The 21,929-nt window shown below is 39.2% G+C and overlaps 2 protein-coding genes across 2 annotated transcripts in view; both read left to right on the forward strand.

Annotated features, from left to right (window-relative positions):
• RASA3 (RAS p21 protein activator 3) overlaps positions 1-11,461 on the forward strand; it is a 188,510-nt gene extending 177,049 nt beyond the window's left edge. Inside the window, exons 20-24 of the mRNA XM_070751116.1 lie at positions 1,039-1,121; positions 2,459-2,667; positions 5,213-5,316; positions 7,659-7,842; positions 10,529-11,461. Coding sequence (XP_070607217.1) covers positions 1,039-1,121; positions 2,459-2,667; positions 5,213-5,316; positions 7,659-7,842; positions 10,529-10,604 — 656 coding nt within the window. The 3' untranslated portion in view covers positions 10,605-11,461. The remainder of the gene's footprint in view (positions 1-1,038; positions 1,122-2,458; positions 2,668-5,212; positions 5,317-7,658; positions 7,843-10,528) is intronic.
• Positions 1-21,929, forward strand: part of LOC139166905 (uncharacterized) — a 984,072-nt gene that overhangs the window by 588,958 nt on the left and 373,185 nt on the right. The gene's annotated exons all lie outside the window — the stretch shown is intronic.

The following is a 21,929-nucleotide window of genomic DNA, read 5'->3' on the forward strand; positions in this document are numbered from 1 at the left end:
CCAGAAATGGTGATTAATTAACAGAATAATGCACTTATGACCTGAACACATACATTTAATGCACTTATGACCTGAACACATACATTCAAGAGTTGTAAACCTAATCCTACGTAGCTTCTGCTCTGGCAATCTCACACTACTTACCAGAGCTTACAAAACTTTTTCCAGACCCATCCTCGAATACAGCTCATCTGTTTGGAACCCATATCGCATCTCAGACATTAACACCCTTGAAAATGTCCAAAGATATTTCACCAGAAGAGCCCTTCACTCCTCCACTCGAAATAGAATACCCTACGAGACTAGACTTTCAATCCTGGGCCTAGAAAGTTTAGAACTAAGACGCCTTAAACAAGATCTAAGTATTGCCCACAAGATCATATGCTGCAACGTCCTGCCTGTCGGCAACTACTTCAGCTTCAACCACAACAACACAAGAGCACACAACAGATTTAAACTTAATATTAACCGCTCCAAACTTGACTGTAAAAAATATGTCTTTAGTAACCGAGTTGTCGAAGCATGGAACTCATTACCGGACTCCGTAGTGTCACCCCCAAACCCCCAACACTTTACCCTTAGATTATCTACGGTTGACCTATCCAGATTCCTAAGAGGTCAGTAAGGGGCGAGTACAAGTGCACTAGAGTGCCTTCCGTCCCCTGTCCTATTGCTCTCCTATGTCTCCTATACCTTTCTTCTATTCCTATATCTCTTCTTCTATTCTTTCATTGATATGTTCTATTACTATACCTTCTTTTCTATTATTTCTTAGGTATATTTTACTATGAGTATCTCCTCTATAACCTTCATCATGTATTTTACTAAGTGTATATAGATATATACCCACTAAAACCCTCATTGTGTATTGGACAAAATAAATAAATAAAATAAATAAATAAAATTTATTAGATTTGTATGCCACCCCGAGTCTACGGAGAGGGGCAGCATACAAATATAATAAATAATAAAATAATAATATATATGTATACACAAGAAGTTTTGAAACATTTTTTCTTGTAATTATCCACCATATAGGTGATCATCCATTATGCAGCATTCCAATTGAAAACATTCTGGCAGTAGAAAAGTTGGAGGAAGAATCCTTCAAAATGAAAAATGTAAGTATTCTCCTTCTTAAGTACAACCCTTATCATACATTTGCTTTTTGGAAGAGCCAATTTTGTCTAGTGGTCAACGCACCATGGTAGAAACTGGAAGACTTTGAGTTCAAATCCCATCTTAAGCCATGAATGACTTTGGTCACTCTTTCTCAGATCAGTGTGTGTGTGTGTGTTGTAATATATACTGCTCAAAAAAAAATAAAGGGGACACTCAAATAAGACATCCCAGATCTGAATGAGTGAAATATTCTCATTGTATACTTCATTCTGTACAAAGGTGAATGTGCACAACAGCATGTGAAATTGATTGTTCAATCAGTGTTGCTTCCTTAAATGGACAGTTTGATTTCACAGAAATTTGATTTACTTGCAGTTATATTGTGTTGTTTAAGGGTTCCCTTTGTGTTTTGGGGCAGTGTACATTATAGTCTGCAAATTGCTACACAAGTCATATCAAAAGATTCAGGATGCAAGCCCGTCATGTGAGTGAGAACTAGCAGCAAGTAAGCAACCTAATGATAAAAATGCATATCTCTGAAAGTTTTTTCCCCCTAAAACATTACATTTTAAGTATTGTTCTGTTCTGTCGGGCTCTCTGGTAGAATCCTCCCAAAAATGCACAGGTACAAATTTCAGACACACACACACGTTTGAAAATTCAAAACAATGTTCTTTATAATGAAAATTCACTTAAACCAAGCCCTCTTTTGGTATAGCAAAGAGCACTCGTCTCCAAACAAACTGGTAATTTGTACAAGTCCCTTATCAGTTCTGTGATACTTAGCTTGCAGCTGTGAGCCAATTCACAGTCCTTCTTCTTTCACAAGGGAAACACACTTTGCTCTGGGTTAGTTTCAAAGCGGGGGAAAATCAGCACACAAAAAGCCAGTCAGTAAAGCAGTCACGAAACACAACGATCAGATAATCCTTCACAATGGCCAAACCCACAGGCTGCTATTTATAGCAGCCTCACTAATTACCACAGTCCCACCCAACCACAGGTGGCCTCATTTTCTTTGATAATAATCTCTCAGTTGTTGCCTATGCATTGCTCTCCGCATGCGTGGCTGTATCATTAACTCTTGTTCTGAATCCAAGGAGGATCTAGATAGTTGATCTCCTTCTGAGCTGTCTGCCACACTCTCCTCCTCCCTGTCACTCATGTCTTCTTGGTCAGAGGAGCCTTCATCAGCAGATTCCACTGGGGGCAAAACAGGCCTGTAGCATGTGGATGTCTCCCCCACATCCATAGTCCTTGGGGCAGGGGCAGGCCAGAGCTAACCACAACATGTTCCATGTTAATAATCGGTTGTTTTTCTCTCACTCCCTTAAAGATGTTCCAAGTGATTCAGCCTGAAAGAGTGCTCTATATTCAGGCCAATAATTGTGTTGAGGCCAAGGACTGGATTGATATCCTCACCAAAGTTAGCCAGTGTAACAAGAAACGGCTCACTGTTTACCATCCTTCTGCATATCTAAATGGGCACTGGCTATGCTGCAAATCTATAGCAGATAATGCTCCTGGTTGTACTCCTTGCACTGGGTAAGGACACTTCCTCCTTTAAATTTTGCTTTAAGTATTTGATGATAAGATATGGGTGATGAAAGAATGAGACCTGATGTTGTGGATAAACAAGCAGGTCTGACAACATGCATTAAATAATCCCTAGTTTTTCTTCTCTATCTGGTTTTCCTTCTAGAAGCCTAGTAACTTTTTCAAGAGGGGACAGGCTTAGAAGATGCTACAAGATTAGAATTACAGTGTTCCCTCAATTTTTGCGGGTTCAAACTTCGCAAAAAGTCTATACCACGTTTTTTCAAAAATGTTAATTAAAAAATACTTCACGGGTTTTTTCCCTATACCACGGTTTTTCCCGCCCGATGACGTCATATGTCATCACCAAACTTTCGTTCGCCTTTAATAAATATATTTTTTAATATACTTTAATAAATAAGCATGGTGAGTAATAATCTAAATGGTTGCTAAGGGAATGGGAAATTGTAATTTAGGGGTTTAAAGTCTTAAGGGAAGGCTTGTGATAGTGTTAATAGCCAAAAATAGTGTATTTACTTCCGCATCTCTACTTCGCAGAAATTCAACTTTCACGGGCGGTCTCGGAACGCATCCCCCACAAAAATTGAGGGAACACTGTATAGCTGAAATTATTAAATATGTAGGTTATGCTAGATGATTTTATTTACTATGAATATCCTCGTCTAGAAAAGGGATTTGGATATTTTTATATATACTGTAGTTCTTACCAAAAGTGCATGCAGCACTTGCAACAGGCTCCCATCTTTAAAAAAAGGATTCTTGTTTCTCTGTCCTATAAGAGGAGACGCCTTTTCAAAAAAAGGAAAGAAGAAAAAAGAAAACCAACCCTTCCCCAATAAAATTGTGCATCATCCCAATGCAAAATAAAACTTTTGTTAGTATACGCTAATTCCGATGCATATTTTTATTGATTCAAGTCATCCCATAGTTAGTGTTCTTAATATGCTTCTTCTGGAGGGATGAAATTGCTTAGTGGCTTAGAATGAATTTTCCTGAACACGGATGGTCAGGCCATGTGACTCATTGCTATGATTATTTCATGCTTGCGCAGTGCATTTTATATGGAATCATTCCTGAATGAGATTTAGAAAAGCTTATAAGAGCATGCCATCAAAATTTCTGTCTGAAACATCTTTTAGAACCCGTTACATTGATCCTAAGGGAACAAGATTGGCTTCTTCAAAATTTTAGTAATATGTAAGGTCCAATATGTAAGGTCCTTAATGAGTTAGGAATCGGATGGTTAAAGAACATCCTTCCCAGTTTAAACCTGTTGAAGTAATAAGATTTGCAAATATAATGGAGATAAGGAAGAACCTTGAAAAACAGGAGAAGAACTGCTACCAAAGCCAACGGTCAGATAAAAGAAATTGGGATGTGGACCAGAACCAGAACCAAGAGGGAAGCCCATTCAGATTCTGTTACAATAGCTTTATAATAAGAGTAGTATTAGCTTGTATGACTTTGTTTTTTTGGTCTGGCCTACCTTGAGGAGCAAGAAAGAAAGACAAAGGGGGGGGGGGGCGGTCCTCAGTGCTCATGATAGGAAAACAAAAGTCCTTCCTTTTGGGATATTCTGGCTTTGGGATGCCTTTTTCCTGGAAGATGAACTGGGACAAATGGATAGGATGGATAGATGGATGGAGATGGGAGGTAGGTAGGTTAGGTAGGTAGATATAGGTAGGGAGGGAGGTGGGTGGATGGATGATAGATAGATAGATAGATAGATAGATAGATAGATAGATAGATAGATAGATAGATAGATAGATAGATAGATGATAGATAGATAGATAGATAGATGATAGATAGATGATAGATAGATAGATAGATAGATAGATGATAGATTGATAGACAGACAGACAGATAGATAGATAGATAGATAGATAGATAGACAGACAGATAGATAGATAGATGATAGATAGATAGATAGATGATAGATAGATAGATAGATAGATGATAGATAGATAGATGATAGATAGATAGATGATAGATAGATAGATAGATAGATAGATAGATAGATGATAGATAGATGAGAGAGAGAGAGAGAGAATTTTGATTTTCATTGCCAGATTAAAAATTTGCTTTTTACTCACACATTTGTTTATTTGTTTATTTATTTGTTTGTTTGTTTGTTTACTTACTTACTTACTTACTTACTTACTTACTTACTTACTTACTTACTTACTTACTTACTTACTTATTTATGAGATTTGTATGCCACCCCTCTCCGCAGACTCGGAGCGGCTCACAACCAGAAATTTAATAAGCTCAGCCTGATTGGCTGAAATACACTGCAGGCAGTAGAATGTTTTCTTTCCTTTATGCCAATGTTCTTGTTTGGAATGTCTCCTCCTTTCATTATTTTGTTCTGAGAATTTGTTTATCTCATACATCCGTTTATTAAGAATGTGTTATCGATCTGTAATGAATTGACTTGATAGTGGAATCTTGTTTTCTTCATCCAAACCCATTTCAACCCATAAATGAAATACAGTTTCGAAACTTTCTTGACAATATTTAAATGATTGTGTAGGGGTCTACCAGCAAATATACAATTAGACATCGACGGGGATAGAGAATCCGAACGCATCTACTCCCTATTCAATCTATATATGACCAAAATGGAGAAAATGCAAGGTGGGTATGGAAATGAGTTATTGTTTTGTCTATAGAACTTGTTTTATATAAAAATTAGACGTCTCGAAAAACAATGGACTTTTCTTCCATTTCTGTGCATTTTCTCTCTTTCTCTTCATTCTCTGATTCTGAGTACGTCGCTTTCTTTACAAAATGGGGAAAGGAGGACAAGGGAGAGCAAATGAGAAAAATAGTTTTGCACCAAAGCAACACAAACTCTGCTGCTTTTTTTCTTATGGCAATACAGTGGTACCTCGACATACGAGTTTAATTCGTTTCAGACCCGAGCTCGTAAGTCGATCAACTCGCATCTCGAACGAATGCCTTTAGACTTTGTTTTTCACGCCGAGATAATTAGAAGCAAGGATTCTTGCGCCACCTAGCGGAAGCTCGGCTCATATCCCGAATTGGAGCTCGGGTGTCGACCAGAAATTTCGCTCGCGTCGTGGCTCGTAACTTGGAATACTCGCAGCTCGTATCTAGAGGTACTACTGTATTAGATTGGAAGTTAATCATCAATCATTTTGCCTGAATGTTTTCTTTTTTTTAAATTAACAGTGACAAAAAGACTGGGGCTATTAATTGGGTTCTTCAAGACAGAATTTTTGAAAGCATTGCCCAGGATCCCCCACTCTCACTGCACACCTTCCTTTCACAATAGCTACCATTTGAACTGAGAAGATACTTCTACTACTATCGGTGGAGGGTCTATGACTATGATGGTGAACCTATGGCACGTATGCTACAGGTGGCATGAGGAGCTGTATCTTCCAGCACGCAAGCTGTTGCCCTAGCTTAGCTCCAGCCCGCATTTGTGCGCCAGCCAGCTGATTTTTGCCTCACATGGAGGCTCTGGGAGGGCGTTTTTGGCCTCAGGAGGGCCTCCAGGGAGGCGGAGTAGACCATTTTCGCCCAGCCCAGGCTCACGAAAGCCTCTGGAGCCTTGGGGTGTGTGAAAAATGGGCCAACCAGATCCACCAGAAATTGGGAAACGCAGCAGCGGGGGAGCGGAGGCCATGTACACATGAATGGGAATGAGGCAGTATGGGGGGGAGTGTCACATGCATATGCACAGAGGGGCAGGGTATGGGGGGGCATTGAATTATGGATGTGGGCAAACATGCGCAATAGCACACAGTGCGCTTTTGGCACTCAAGAAAAAAAAGGTTCACCATCACTAGACTATGAGAACTCACCATAGCCAACTAGCCATCTCACTGCAGGACAAGAATTACACTAATATTGAAGAAATGGTGGCATAGAATTATTAAAGAAAGGAGAGACAAAATGAAATCTGAATAACCAAAATTTAAGTAATTTTTAATTTTTTAAAATAATTAAATTGTTGAATTGTCCCACGGCGAGTAGTCCTGTGGCGAATTGGCCATGGTGAGTTGGCTGCGGCAAGTGGTCCCATTCCAATCTGTAGAAGCTTTATGCTCAGGGCAGACAGCAACTGTTGAGTTTGCTGACTTTCAGATCAGATCCATTATCAAAAGGAATAAAACCACTGCTTTTCATTTTGCAGTTCTACTCTAAAACAAGGAATCTTCATATCTCTTATTTGATAAAGAGATTATAATTTGTTGAAGAGATTATAAAAGTAATTTATGAGATTTTAATTTGGTATGGGTGAGGTCACACAAGGTAAATAACAAAACCCCTACTTATAATAGTGGGAGAAAGTCCTTCTTTCCCTGAGTAAGCCATAATTCAGCTATGCAAAAGTACTGTATAGAATGCTACAATTTTCTAGATTTTCACTCTCTAGGGCATGTTGCACATTTTACAGTAATGATGCTTTTGCAATACATAGTTTTCTATCTAAGCCACCGGCAAAACAGTTTTCTCCTATCTAAGGGCCTCAAAATGTATTGGACTTGAATTCCCAAGAAAGCACCAGGCTGTGGAAGGCTGCAGGGATTCATATTGCTATTAATGGCCATCAGTTTAGGTAGCTTTAAAAGCAGAGAAATATATAATGTATCGTGTATGTCTTATAACAATATCATAAAAAGGACAAATACCTTGCAAAATAAATATTTATCTAATATAGGTAATGGAAGGTAACTTGCTACTGTCAATAAAACTCATTAGCAGTCCGCTTATGAATACTGTTATCTCCATTGCCCATCTTGGAAGCTTCTAAAGTTGACTCTCTGGATTTTCAAATGAAAACTTGATCATAAAGGATTTCTTATTATCTCTTATTCAATTTTATTCTTAAGATTGTCTTATCATTCCCAGGATACAGCATTAACTGAATCCTGATCATGTGTAATCCTTATTAGCCTGACAAGTTATAAATCTTTCTCTCTTATTTTTGAAATCTCTTTTGACAGAGGCTTGTGGCAGCAAATCAGTGTATGATGGGCCAGAGCAAGAAGAATATTCTACTTTTGTCATTGATGATCCTCAAGAGACCTATAAGACACTAAAACAGATTATATCAAATGTTAAAATGTTAGAACAGGAACATGCCCAGTACAAGAGGGATAAGTTCAAGAAGACAAAATACGGAAGCCAGTAAGTGTGGCATTATTGAAACAGAAGTTGGCTCCCTGTCAAAACAAGGAATGTGGGTTAAGATTCAGTTTGCTAATGGCCTGCAATGGATAGATGTGTTGCTTTTGTGGAGTTTTTGCTCATAAAACGCTTGTTCATATTTGTAGCATATTTCCACCATCTGTTCCCCTATGTACGTGATGGCGAGCCTATGGCTATGATATGAGCACGTAAGACTTTGCCCTGTGTCAGCTCCAGCGGTCATGCATATGCTGGCCAGCTGATTTTTGGCCTTAGGAAAAGCCATTTCACCCTCCCAAAGCTTCAGGGAAGCTTCCCTGAAGGCAAGTAAATCGCCCAATGGACAAACTGGAAGTTTGGGAAAACGCACTTCCTGTTTGCCATTGTGCTGTTTTTTGAATGCCGGAGGGTTCAGGAGAGCTTCCTGAAGCTCCAGAGTGCAAAAAACCAGCACAATGGGTAAACAAGAAATGCATTTTCTGAACTTCCAGTTTGCCATTGTGCTGTTTTTTTGCACTCTAGAGGGTTCAGGGAAGCTTCCTGAAGCCCCAGAGTGCAAAAAAACAGCAAAAGGGGCAACCCGGAAGTGTGTTTTCTGAACTCCTGGTTTGCCCGTTGTGCTGTTTTTTACACTTCAGGAAGCTCTCCTGGACCCTCCAGAGTGAGAAAAACAGTACAATAGCAAACTGGAAGTGCATTTTCCCAAACTTCTGGTTTGCCTGTTTAGGCATTTTTTTTCAGGTACCAGGCTTCAGTAAGATCTATGCGCATGCCCGGGGGGCAGCACGTGGGGGAAGGGAATGGGTGTGGGTACGTGCACACATGCTAGCACACCCACATACACCCTTTTGGCACGCAAACCAAAAAAAGGTTCACCCACACTGTCACACTGCTCCACCATGTGCTCATTTCATAGAATGGCAGTTTTCTGCAGGCTAATTCCAAATCATTAACGATTAGCAGTACAATTTTAATTGAGAGCAAGAAGTTAACAGAACACTAGTTTTGCATTGACATCTTCAGAGCAGCAGCGCTTAAAACATCTGTGCTGCTGAATGTTTCATGCAAAAATGAGTTTGCCTTGGACAAAGAGAAGTATTCTACATGCTTTATGGAAGGCATTTATTTGGTTTTGTTCGTTCGTTCATTCATTCATTCATTCATTCATTCATTTAACTTCGATGCCACCCAATCCCAAAGGACTCAGGGTGGCTATAGCTCAATATAGACTACTGCAATGCTCTCTACATGGGGCTACCTTTAAAGAGCGTTCAGAAACTGCAAATTGTGCAGAATGCAGCTGCACGAGCAGTCATGGGCTTGCCTAGACATGTACATATCTCTCCAACACTCCATGGTCTGCACTGGCTGCCAATTGGTGTCCGGACTCAATTCAAAGTGCTGGTCATGACCTATAAAGCCCTACATGGCATCGGACCAGAATACCTGTGGGACCGCCTTTTGCTGCATGAATCCCAGCGACCGATTAGGTCCCACAGAGTCGGCCTTCTCCAGGTTCCATCAGCTAGACAATGTCACTTGGCGGGACCTAGAGGGAGAGCCTTCTCTGTGGGGGGGCCGGCCTTCTGGAATCAGTTTCCCCTGGAAATTCATACTGCCCCCACCCTCCTTGCCCTCCGAAAGAGCCTTAAGACTCATTTATGCCACCAGGCTTGGGGCCATTAGATTCTTGCCCCCCTGGCCAACGAATGTGTTGAGAAAATGTTGAGTGAATAGAGTGGGGGTTTTTTTATGGCTTTTTGGGTTTTTAGACTTTTAAATTAATTAATTGAATCTAAGATATTGTATATTGTTCATTATATGTTGTAAGCTGCCCTGAGTCCTTGGAGAGGGGGGGCATAAAAGTCCAATAAATAAATAAATAAATATTGGAGCCCATGCATTATAGGAAAATGTTTGAAGTTCCAGGTAGATGGAGTCCCATTCATATTTCTGCCTTACAAGGCAAAGGTTGCAAGTTCAAGTCCCAGCGAGGATATGGCTAGCTGATGAGGCCAAAATAAGGCTGAAATATATCTATCCTAGTCTCCCTTAATTTTCAAATTCAGCAAAAACATGTGACATACACACACACACACACACGCACACACTCATTCATTCCTTCCATGGGCTTCCATTATGCCTTTTTAAATTCTTTAAATCATCATATGAAGTGATGTAGAGGCATGTCCATCTCACTATAATATCCTATCATTCATACCCAGAGTGGGCCTTCTCCAGGTCCCGTCAACTAAACAATGTCGGTTGGCGGGCCCCAGGGGAAGAGCCTTCTCTGTGGCGGCCCCGACTCTGGAACCAGCTCCCCCCAGAGATTAGAACTGCCCCTACCCTCCTTGCCTTCCGTAAACTCCTTAAAACCCACCTTTGTCGTCAGGCATGGGGGAACTGAGATATCTCCCCTGGGCCTATTTAATTCAATTTATTTAATTCAATTTATGTATGGTATGCTTGTATGTATGTTTGCTTAATAATGGGGTTTTTAATATTTTAAATTGTAAATTATTAGATTTGTAATGAACTGTTTTATTGTGTTGTGAGCCGCCCCAAGTCCACGGAAAGGGGCGGCATACAAATCTAATAAATAAATAAATAAATACAATCTGAAAATTGGGAATAAACCCGTCAATCTTTCCTTTATATTTTCCTTTTTCTTTTCACTTTCTAGGGAACACCCCATTGGTGACAAGAGCTTCCAAAGTTACATAAGGCAACAGTCAGAAATCTCAGCTCATTCCATTTGAAGTCTGAAGAAAGTTATTAGATGGTGTAGCTGAAGGACTGAAGAAAGAGAAAAGCCACCTGTAGCAAGATGTACATATTAAATGTCAAGCTTGCTGAGGCTTGCTAAGTGTTTTCTCTCTCTCCAAGAACTATTAAATTGTTGCTATGCACTTTATTCATCTGATGTTAACAGATGAAGGAACTCTGCCTTCTAGGTGGTTTTCATCATATGTGTTGTTCTGCATTTTTAAAAGTGTTGCTCTGGTTTCTTGGAATCTAGCGATCAGTTCAATGATCAAAGCCTGTGGACTTCATATTGACAACTTCCACACTCCTTTTACATGGCTGAGAGCCTTTTTCTAGATTTCTAATTTTTGATGGCTGATTAGGGGCTACTTTGCATTATGCCACAGAGCAATTAGGAAAAGCTTTGCAGCATTTGCTTTTTTAATGAAGCAAAGCCCAGTTGGTTATAGATGTAATCTCCCCTCACTGGAGCTTGCCTTGACCCTAAGAAGACTGAACAACAGGGTATTTTGTTTGCATTAGCAGCATATTATTGGTTTAAGAAGAACTGGCTTCCAAAAAGAACGTCTACTATTTAATGGTACTCCCTGGAATTTTTTGATACAAAGTTGTTTCCACTGGGGCGATCGATTTTTAGTTTTTTCCTATAAAAGTTAAAATGCTATAAACGTGAATAAATACATATTCAAACAACTTACTACAAGAATGTTGATAGGGTAGCTGCAAAAACAATGGTTTGATTATCAGAATTAACGGTTTTCTACTATTTAAGGGCCATTTCAAATGCAATATATTTCTTACATCTGTAATATTTCCGTGTAAGAAATAAAATCAACTATAAGCAATTTCTTAATGAGTGAAGTGAGCACATACTTCTTATAAGATAAAATTAGAGATAAAATTAATCAGTGAAAAGTTGACTTAATAAGTAGTACTGTAGGTGACCTCTCACCAGGTTCTTCCTCAGGGAATTTGAAAAGCAAAGAATGGCTATAGTGTGGGATATAAAAACCTATTTCTTCTCTACCGAAGTTAACTGCAACATACTAAAACATTTCAGCAAAGAATAGAGAGAAAGGTTTTTTTACCAGGTGCTTTGCATAACCCAGTGTTTCCCAATCTTGGCAACTTGAAGATATTTGGACTTCAACTCCCAGAATTCCCCAGCCAGCGAATGCTGGCTGGGGAATTCTGGGAGTTGAAGTCCAGATATCTTCAAGTTGCCAAGGTTAGGAAACACTAGCATAACCTACACAAAAGTATTATGGATGTAGGAAAACATTCCATATGAAGCAGACAAAAAGGCAGAGCTATGATGAAATATTAACTCTTCGTGCTCCCTTAAAGTTGCAAGATAGGGCGTAAGCAACAAGATATCAGCAAAGAGATCTTCACAGAAAGTTGTGGAAGCTTTATACTGAATGTTGCATGAGGCCGAAGTTCCTGTTCTCCTCACACTACCTGATTGTTATGTATAAGCATTTAAACAAGAAGAATTTCAAGAGCTGCGTAATCACGCAGTTTCAGGAATGAAATATATGTTTAGTTTGGGTTGTTTTCATCACATTAACATACAGTCGTACTTAGTTAATATGTTATGAATAGATGCAGAGCATAAGATTTTTATTTTTTTTTTAAATTAAAACAACAACCACACAATGACAATCTTGACCTTTTAACATGAGTTCTCCACAGATTTTCCCTGAATAGATGAAATGGGATGTGCAGCATTATCCTCATGAATGCAAACAAATAATGTTGCGGGAGGGGGGGACATGTGGGTGGGTATATATGCGCTATAAAATTATAAAATGGCTTGGCCCCAGATCAAGTTGGAATACTGTGTTCAGTTCTGGAGACCTCATCTCCGCCCCGAGTCTGCGGAGAGGGGTGGCATACAAATCTAAATAATAAATAAATAAATAAATTGATAAAATTGAATGGATCCAAAGACAGGCTCCAAAAATGGTGGAAAGTCTTAAGCATAAAACTTATCAGGAAAGACTTAATGAACTCAATCTGTATAGTCTGGAGGGCAGAAGGGAAAGGGGGGACTTGATCGAAACATTTAAATATGTTAAAGGGTTAAATACGGTTCAGGAGAGAAGTGTTTTTAATAGGAAAGTGAACACAAGAACAAGGGGGCACAATCTGAGGTGAGTTTGGGGGAAGATTAGAAGTAACGTGATAAAATATTTTACTGAAAGAGCAGTAGATGATTGGAACAAACTTCCAGCAGACGTGGTTGGTAAATCCACAGTAATTGAATTTAAACATGCCTGGGATAAACATATGTCCATCCTAGGATAAAATACAAGAAATAGTATAAGGGCAGACTAGATGGACCATGAGGTCTTTTTCTGCCGTCAATCTTCTATGTTTCGATGTTTCTAAGTTAGTTACACTTTAAGCCCCACTGATAGCTAGAATATTTGTTATGACCATGCTAAGCCTTGTATATTTCAGTTAACCTAGATATGCTTAACTGTCTGGATCCAACCCAATATAGCTGATTGGTTATGTCATAGCTTTTCTAGGCATCTGATTCACAGCATGTTGGGCTTTGACAAAAGTCAAAGTAATGCGACGTATGTTACAGGCTAAATGAAACTACTCTTGGACCGCAATAAACAAACATACTTCTTGATGCAAAGCTTCTTTAAATTCTAATATTAAAAGTGATGTCTGCAAAGCCAGTCCCCCATAGTCAAATCCATACAAAGAAGAGAATGACAAATCTTTTATGCAGCGTCTATTTTTAAGGGTTCTTGTTCTTAGCATCAGGCTACATTAGAAAACTACAAAGTGAGAATTTATATCCTATCAATTACCAACAGAAGTGCTAGGGAAAAACAGCATCGTGTGCTCTGAACTGCCATTTGAAACTGCCAGTTTTTTTTCTAAAAAAATATGTATTTGTAACTTAATAGTCTTTTGACAAAATACTAATGACCTGCAATGTGTGTTCTAATTGCCAATTAAAAAGTGTTTTATTTCTGAAAAGCATATGTGTATTCATTATAAACTCAATATTGACAAACCTTTTTAAAAGGTGGAAACTGATTCTTTAGCTAAGTACACACACTGGCTACAGCAACGTTTAATAGAAGACTTTGCATTCCAATATTGACTTTATCTGTTTGATCAGCCAATTAATCAACTGTAATAACCATCAATTCTTATTCCCTTTGGAGAAAGTTGCTTTTGTTTTCAAACAACATAGACTCAACCCGGATAAGACGGAGTGGCTGTGGGTTCTGCCTCCCAAGGACAATTCCATCTGTCCGTCCATAACCCTGGGGGGGGGAAATTATTGACCCCCTCAGAGAGGGTCCGCAACTTGGGCGTCCTCCTTGATCCACAGCTCACATTAGAGAACCATCTTTCAGCTGTGGCAAGGGGGACGTTTGCCCAGGTTCACATGGTGCACCAGTTGTGGTCCTATCTGGACCAGGAGTCACTGCTCACAGTCACTCACGCCCTCATCACCTCGAGGCTCCACTACTGTAACGCTCTCTACTTGGGGCTGCCTTTGAAAAGTGTTCGGAAACTTCAGATCGTGCAGAATGCAGCTGCAAGAGCAGTCATGGGCTTCCCCAAATATGCCCATGTTACACCAACACTCCGCAGTCTGCATTGGTTGCCCATCAATTTCCGGTCACAATTCAAAGTGTTGGTTATGACCTATAAAGCCATTCATGGCACCGGACCAGAATATCTCCGGGACCGCCTTCTGCCGCATGAATCCCAGCGACCGATTAGGTCCCACAGAGTTGGCCTTCTCCAGGTCCCATCGACTAAACAATGTTGTTTGGCGGGTCCCAGGGGAAGAGCCTTCTCTGTGGCGGCCCCGACTCTCTGGAACCAGCTCCCCCCGGAGATTAGAACTGCCCCCACCCTCCTTGCTTTTCGTAAACTCCTTAAAACCCACCTTTGCCGTCAGGCACGGAGGAATTGAGATATTTCCCCCGGGCCTATACAATTTATGTATGGTATGTCTGTGTGTATGTCTGTTTAATAACGGGTTTTTTAAAAATGTTTTTAAATTATTAGATTTGTCATGAATTGTTTTATTGCTGTTGTGAGCCGCTCAGAGTCTATGGAGAGGGGTGGCATACAAATCTAAATAATAATAATAATAATAATAATAATAATAATAATAATAATAATAATAATAATAATAATAATAGAGCAGCAGAGCCAGTATTGCTTTGGCTGTCAATGAAATCTGATGTTAATTAGTTCAAAGTTATAAACAAAACAAACCCATTAAAATAGTTTTACTCAGAAGTAATTCTTCAATCATTTTTTTTGTCTTATTTTTTTTGTCTTATTAATGACCTCATAATCCCCTTGCATGGGAGTGGCATTGGGGCAACTGAATGGAGCTGAGTGTGGCTGGATGCCTTTCCTGTTGCCAATGCTGAGTTTGCAGCAGATATTGTGCCCAGAAGGAGAAATGCTGCCTCTATCTAGGATCCAACTCACAGCCTCATGATCGTAAGACAAGTGCTCCACCTCTAGGCAAATGCATCACTCTGATTTTTTAATAATGGAAGGAAGAAGATATGAAATAATGTATTTTAAGAATCAGGGATCATGTTTTTAAATATACTGTATTTTTCGGAGTGTAAGACCCATCTTCCCCCCCCTAAAAAGAGGCTGAAAATTTCACTGCATCTTATACTCTGAATGTAGCTTTTACTAAGCTTTTTTTAGCTCTAATGAGATGCTAATGCAATCTTCCATGCTTTGCTAGCTAGGTGATCTTCCTTTTGCCTGCTCCCTCCGACAATGAGCTGAGTGTTTTTCCAGCCCTGGTGAGGTGCAAACAGTGAAACAATCCTCCGTGCTTTGCTGGCCAGCAATCTCACCTTTTTTTCCAGCCCTAATAAAGTGCGATCTGTGTTTTGCTAGCAAATCGATTTTCCTTTTGCCTGCTTTTCTCATTGTTTCTCTTTCAAGAAGTGAAGTGTTTTAGAAACTATTTTTATCCCCAACCAGGGGATAAAAAGCAAGCATATGGGCTCAAAACCAGCAAACAAATGTGCTAAAACTGACCAGACAAAAGACTAGTCCAGTGATGGTGAACCTATGGCACGTCATATCTGCTGGCACATGAGTCGTTGCCTTACCTTAACTCCAGCCATCTCCAAGTCTCCAGAGAGGGGCGGCATACAAATTAAATAAAAAAAATTAAATTAAATTAAATTAAATTAAATTAAATTAAATTAAATAAAATTAAATAAAATAAAATAATTAAATTTAAATTAAATTAAATTAAATTAAATTAAATTAAATTAAATTAAATTAAATTAAATTAAATTAAATTAAATTAAATTAAATTAAATTAAATTAAATAATAAAATAATAAAATAAAATAATTAAATTAAATTAAATTAATTAAATTAAATAATTAAATTAAATTAAATTAAATTAAATTAAATTAAATTAAATTAAATTAAATTAAATTAAATTAAATTAAATTAAATTAAATTAAATTAAATTAAATTAAATTAAATTAAATTAAATTAAATTAAAATTAAATTTTGGGCTCTGAGGGGCAGGGGGCATTTTCGCTCTTTACATGCTCTAGGGAAGCCTCTGGAGCCTGGGGAGGGCAAAAAACAGGCCTACTGGGCCCACTGGAAATCAGGAAATGGGCCAATTCAGGCCTCTAGAGGGCCTCTGTGGGAGCCGGGGAAAGCCGTTTTTGCCCTTCCCAGACATTGAATTACGGGTGTGGACATTCACACATGTATAATAATCCACAGGCATGTGCTTTTGGCATCTGGTGATAAAAGGGTTCACCATCACTGGACTAGCCAGGTGAAAAGCTGGTAGGCAGATTATTTTTTCCCTATTTTCGTTCCCCCCCCAAACTAATAATAATAATAATAATAACAACAACAACAACAACAACAATAATAATTTATTAGATGTGTATGCCGCCCCTCTCCGAGGACTCGGAGCGGCTCACAACAACAATACACCATGTACAAATATAATGTTAAAAACAATTTAAAAACCATATTATAAAAAGAAAAGCAATCACACCACCTAACAGACCAATACAAAAACCATAATAGCTAGGGGTACAGTTTTCCCATGCCTGGCGACAAAGGTGGGTCTTCAGAAGCTTTCGAAAGGCAAGGAGGGTGGGGGCAGTCCTAATCCCTGGGGGGAATTGATTCCAGAGGGCCGGGGGCACCACAGAGAAGGCTCTTCCCCTGGGTCTCGTTAGACGGCATTGTTTAGCCGATGGGACCCAGAGAAGGCCAACTCTGGGACCTAATCGGTTGCTGGCATTCTTGCGGTGTGTCTTATACGCTGGTGCATCTTATACTCCAAAAAATATGGTAGGTACTTCTCAACTTACGACCAATTTAGCAATCAAAAATTGCAAGGCACTAAAAAAAGTGACTTCTGACTGGTCCTCGCACTTTTGTTCTTCACAGCATCACTACCACCACATGATCAACAGTGGGGAATTTTTCAACTGCCATATACTTACAATGTTTACAACTTCCTGGGTCATGTGATCACCATCTGCGACCTTCCCAGCTCGCTCCCGAAAAGTAAAGTCAATGAGGAAAGCTGAATTTGCTCAGTAACTGCCAGATTCACTTACCTGCTTTGCTTAGCAACAGAAATTCTGGTCCCAGTTGTAGTCATGAGTTGAGGACTATCTGTAATCAAGTAAATAATTTAGTGTTCAGTTTCCAGTATCTTAAAAAACCCTGCAAAGCTTGAATACAATAGAAGATTATCTAAATTTAATCTGAAACAGTTATAGGCACACAATCCACTAAATTATTTGATAGTCTGTTTTTGGATTGGATAAAAATCCAGTATAAAATTAAGTCTACCTAATTAAAAGGCTTGACCTCACTTAATCCATTGTTCTGTTGTTAAGTGTCTGAAAAACAATGGAATACAAAAATAAAGTGCTATTTCACCCACAGAAAATCACAGAAATAATTACGGTATGTAAGGATTTTTTTGGAGATAGGAAAGTGTAGGTTCTCAATTTTTCTGTTGTATTATTTCCAGTTGATTTATCTCCTTGAAATGGAATTAAATGCAGCTTTTGTTTTCTGTGGTTTCTTTTTCTCCATTTTTTCTCCTAGCATTTCCTCCTTTTTTAAAAAAGGAATATGGTATTTCTGTGTCAGCAGCTAAATGCTGAACGATGTATTTTGTAAAGTAATGGGAAAGTCAAAGAATTTAGTGACAAGGCCCAAAATTATGTAGATGGCTTACACTGTATTTTTTTAAAATCAGTAATGGTATTGGAGATAGAATAGAATGGAATGGAATAGAATAGAATAGAATAGTTTATTGGCCAAGTGTGATTGGACACACAAGAAATTTGTCTTGGTGCATATGCTCTCAGTGTACATAAAAGAAAAAGATCCATTTGTCAAGAATCATGTGGTACAACACTTAACGATTGTCATAGGGGTCAAATAAGCAATGATAAGTACATTGCTCAAAATAATAAAGGGAACACTTAAATAATACAATATAACTCCAAGTAAATCAAACTTCTCTGAAATCAAACTGTCCACTTAGGAAGCAACATTGATTGACAATCAATTTCACATGCTGTTGTGTACATTCAACTTCGTACAGAACAAAGTATTCAATGAGAATATTTCATTCATTCAGATCTAGGATATGTTCTTTGAGTGTTCCCTTTATTTTTTGAGCAGTATAATTGAATGCCAAAATCCTCTAGTATAAATTTATCCTGTTATGTTTTTATTTTATCCTGTTAATTCTTGGTCATTAAATATGAGTAATAGTCATTTCCTGAATCACTATATCACACTAGCTATATTTTAAAAGCTCCGTCAAATTTTGATATCTAAAGTAAAATCCTAAATTGAGTACATACCGGATTTAGAAGAAGCTTCAAGCTGAGCAGTGTTGGTGACAATGGTTTTAGTCCCTTTTGTGATGTCATAGAAACTTTGCAACAATTCAGTGTGAACAAAAGCCACATGTTTTCAAGGCACATTAAGGAAATACATAACTTAAACAGGGCTTCATTATTTTCCATGATCACTTAACATGAAGAATCAAAAGATGCCAAAGGCTATAGCTCTAGCACATAGGAAACGACTCCAAGGGGTGCCTTTTGCAACTAAGCTATCCCCAGGCACCCATCGAGTTGCAGAAAGCGCTGATCTTCACAGGTGTAAGAATGTCAGACTCGGCAATCACACCCTGAAACCCGAACTAGCTGGTCTAATTGAAAAGACATTGCAAAAAGCAGGTAAGAAACTTAGAAATCATATTATTGAACAACATTTGAGAAAGAATATTTGTAACTGTTTCTAATTGTCTGTTTGAACCTCGCCTCCATTAAGTTTTTTTAAATTATTATTATTATTATTATTATTATTATTATTATTATTATTTGGATTTGTATGCCGCCCCTCTCCGCAGACTCGGGGCGGCTAACAACAATGATAAAAACCAACATGTAACAATCCAATTTAATAAAACAACTAAAAACCCTTATTATAAAAACCAAACATACACACAAACATACCATGCATAACTTGTAATGGCCTAGGGGAAGGAATATCCTAACTCCCCCATGCCTGGCGACAAAGGTGGGTCTTGAGTAATTTGTGAAAGACAAGGAGGGTGGGGGCCATTCTAACCTCTGGGGGGAATTGATTCCAGAGGGCTGGGGCCGCCACAGAGAAGACTCTTCCCCTGGGGCCCGCCAAACGACATTGTTTGGTCGATGGGACCCGGAGAAGGCCAACTCTGTGGGACCTTATCGGCCGCTGGGATTCGTGCGGTAGAAGGCGGTTCTGGATGTATTCTGGCCCAATGCCATGTAGGGCTTTAAAGGTCATTACCAACACTTTGAATTGTGACCGGAAACCGTTCGCCAGCCAGTGCAGGCTGTGGAGTGTTACAAAAACGTGGGCGAATCTAGGAAGCCCCACGATGGCTCTCGCGGCCGCATTCTGCACGATCTGAAGTTTCCGAACACTTTTCAAAGGTAGCCCCATGTAGAGAGCATTGCAGTAATCGAAGTTTTGGTCTTAATAAGGAAAAAAAGACTTCCTTATCCAGCTAGATAGAGTGGAGGAAAAAACACTACATTGTGCTATCATTACTATAACTAATATAGTTGCAACAGCAAGTGTCTATGAGGATTCTCAGGTGCAGGTGCGTGGAAAGCGCTCTCTCATAGAACTGGTAGGAAAAGATTTGGAATCCTACCACTGCATCCCAGTTACGTTTGTCACAGAGATGCTGAAATAAAGCACCTTTGGGTTGCAAGATACTGTAGTTCTGTAGAAAGTAGATGCTGTAGTTCTGTAGACACTGTAGAAAAAAAACAATTGGGTGTCAACAACAAACTCAAACTCAACCCAGACAAGACGGAGTGGCTGTGGGTCTTGCCTCCCAAGGACAATTCCATCTTTCCGTCCATCACCCTGGGGGGGGGGAACTACTGACCCCCTCAGAGAGGGTTTGCAACTTGGGCGTCCTACTCGATCCACTGCTGACATTGGAACATCATCTTTCGTCTGTGGCGAGGAGGGCGTTTGCCCAGGTTCGCCTGGTGCACCAGTTGTGGCCCTATTTGGACAGGGAGTCATTGCTCAGAGTCGCTCATACCCTCATCACCTCGAGGTTCGATTACTGCACTGCTCTCTACATGGGGCTACCTTTGAAAAGTGTTCGGAAACTTCAGATCGTGCAGAACGTGGCCGCGAGAACCATCGTGGGGCTTCCCAGATTCGCCCACGTTTTCTACAACACTCCGTGGCCTGCATTGGCTGCCGATCAGTTTCCGGTCACAATTCAAAGTGTTGGTTATGACCTTTAAAGCCCTACATGGCATTGGACCAGAATACCTCCAGAACCGCCTGATACCGCATGAATCCCAGCGACCGATAAGGTCCCACAGAGTTGGCCTTCTCCGGGTCCCATTGACTAAACAATGTCGTTTGGCGGGTCCCAGGGAAAGAGCCTTCTCTGTGGCAGCCCCGGCTCTCTGGAATCAACTCCCACAGGAGATTAGAACTGCCCCCACCCTCCTTGTCTTTCGTAAATTACTCAAGACCCACCTATACCGCCAGGCATGGGGGAGTTGAGACACCTTTCCCCCAGGCTCTTTATATTTTATGTTTGGTATGTATGTGTTGTTTGGTTTTTAAATATGATAGGGTTTTTTATGCTTCTTTTTTAATATTAGATTTGTTTCGTTATAATATTGGTTTATTTATTATTGTTGTGAGCCGCCCCGAGTCTTCGGAGGGGGGCGTCATACAAATCTAATAAATTATTATTATTATTATTATTATTATTATTATTATTATTATTATTATTAATTGCTGCCAATCTGCCTTTCACTGAGGACCTGTCTACTGTCCGAGTCAAAAAGAGGGCAGTGAAAATATTTACTGACCTCTCGCATCTTGGACATAAACTGTTTCAACTCCTACCCTCAAAACATCACTACAGAGCACTGCACACCAAGACAATTAGACACAAGAACAGTTTTTCCGAATGCCATCACTCTGCTAAACAAATAATTCCCTCAACACTGTCAAACTACTGTATTTACTAAGTCTGCACTACTATTACTACTAGTGTTTTTGCATCATTCCTATCACCCTTTTCTTCCCACTTATGACTGTATGATTGTAACTTGTTGCTTGTATCCTTAAGATTTTATTAATATTGATTGTTTCCTGATTGCTTATTTGACCCCTATGACAGTCATTAAGTGTTGTACCTCATGATTCTTGACAAATGAATTTTTTTCTTTTATGCACACTGAGAGCATATGCACCAAATTCCTCATGTGTGCAATCACACTTGGCCAATAAAGAATTTATTCTCTGCCTCTTACTACAAGAGCCTTAACTTCTTACTCATTGCAGAAATTACTAATTCTACCTATACTCATATCCACCCTACAATTATTGTGTTAGGCAAAGAAAAGACAGTATTTAGAACAAAATGAGATTCCAGGTCTTTTTTTTACAAATCTAATGTAATTTTTCCTTTTTCCAGAAATTTCAGGTAAAGAAGAAGTACTGAGTGCACAAGAAGATCTTCGCTGGTAAAAAGCATTTCTAAGTAACAGTCAGATGCAAGTGTAATTTGGTAATAATATAAGAACAAGTCTGGATGTGTGGTCCAACCTTCTGTTCTTCATTGTGATTTTCCAGATGTTACAATGAAGCAGGGTTTGGTGGGATCAGCCTTCAATATTCTTTCATGCTTTCTCTAATTCAGTGTTTCCCAACCTTGGCAACTTGAAGATATCTGGACTT

The sequence above is a fragment of the Erythrolamprus reginae genome, chromosome 4 (genome assembly GCF_031021105.1).
Source record: "Erythrolamprus reginae isolate rEryReg1 chromosome 4, rEryReg1.hap1, whole genome shotgun sequence".
Lineage (NCBI taxonomy): Eukaryota > Metazoa > Chordata > Lepidosauria > Squamata > Dipsadidae > Erythrolamprus > Erythrolamprus reginae.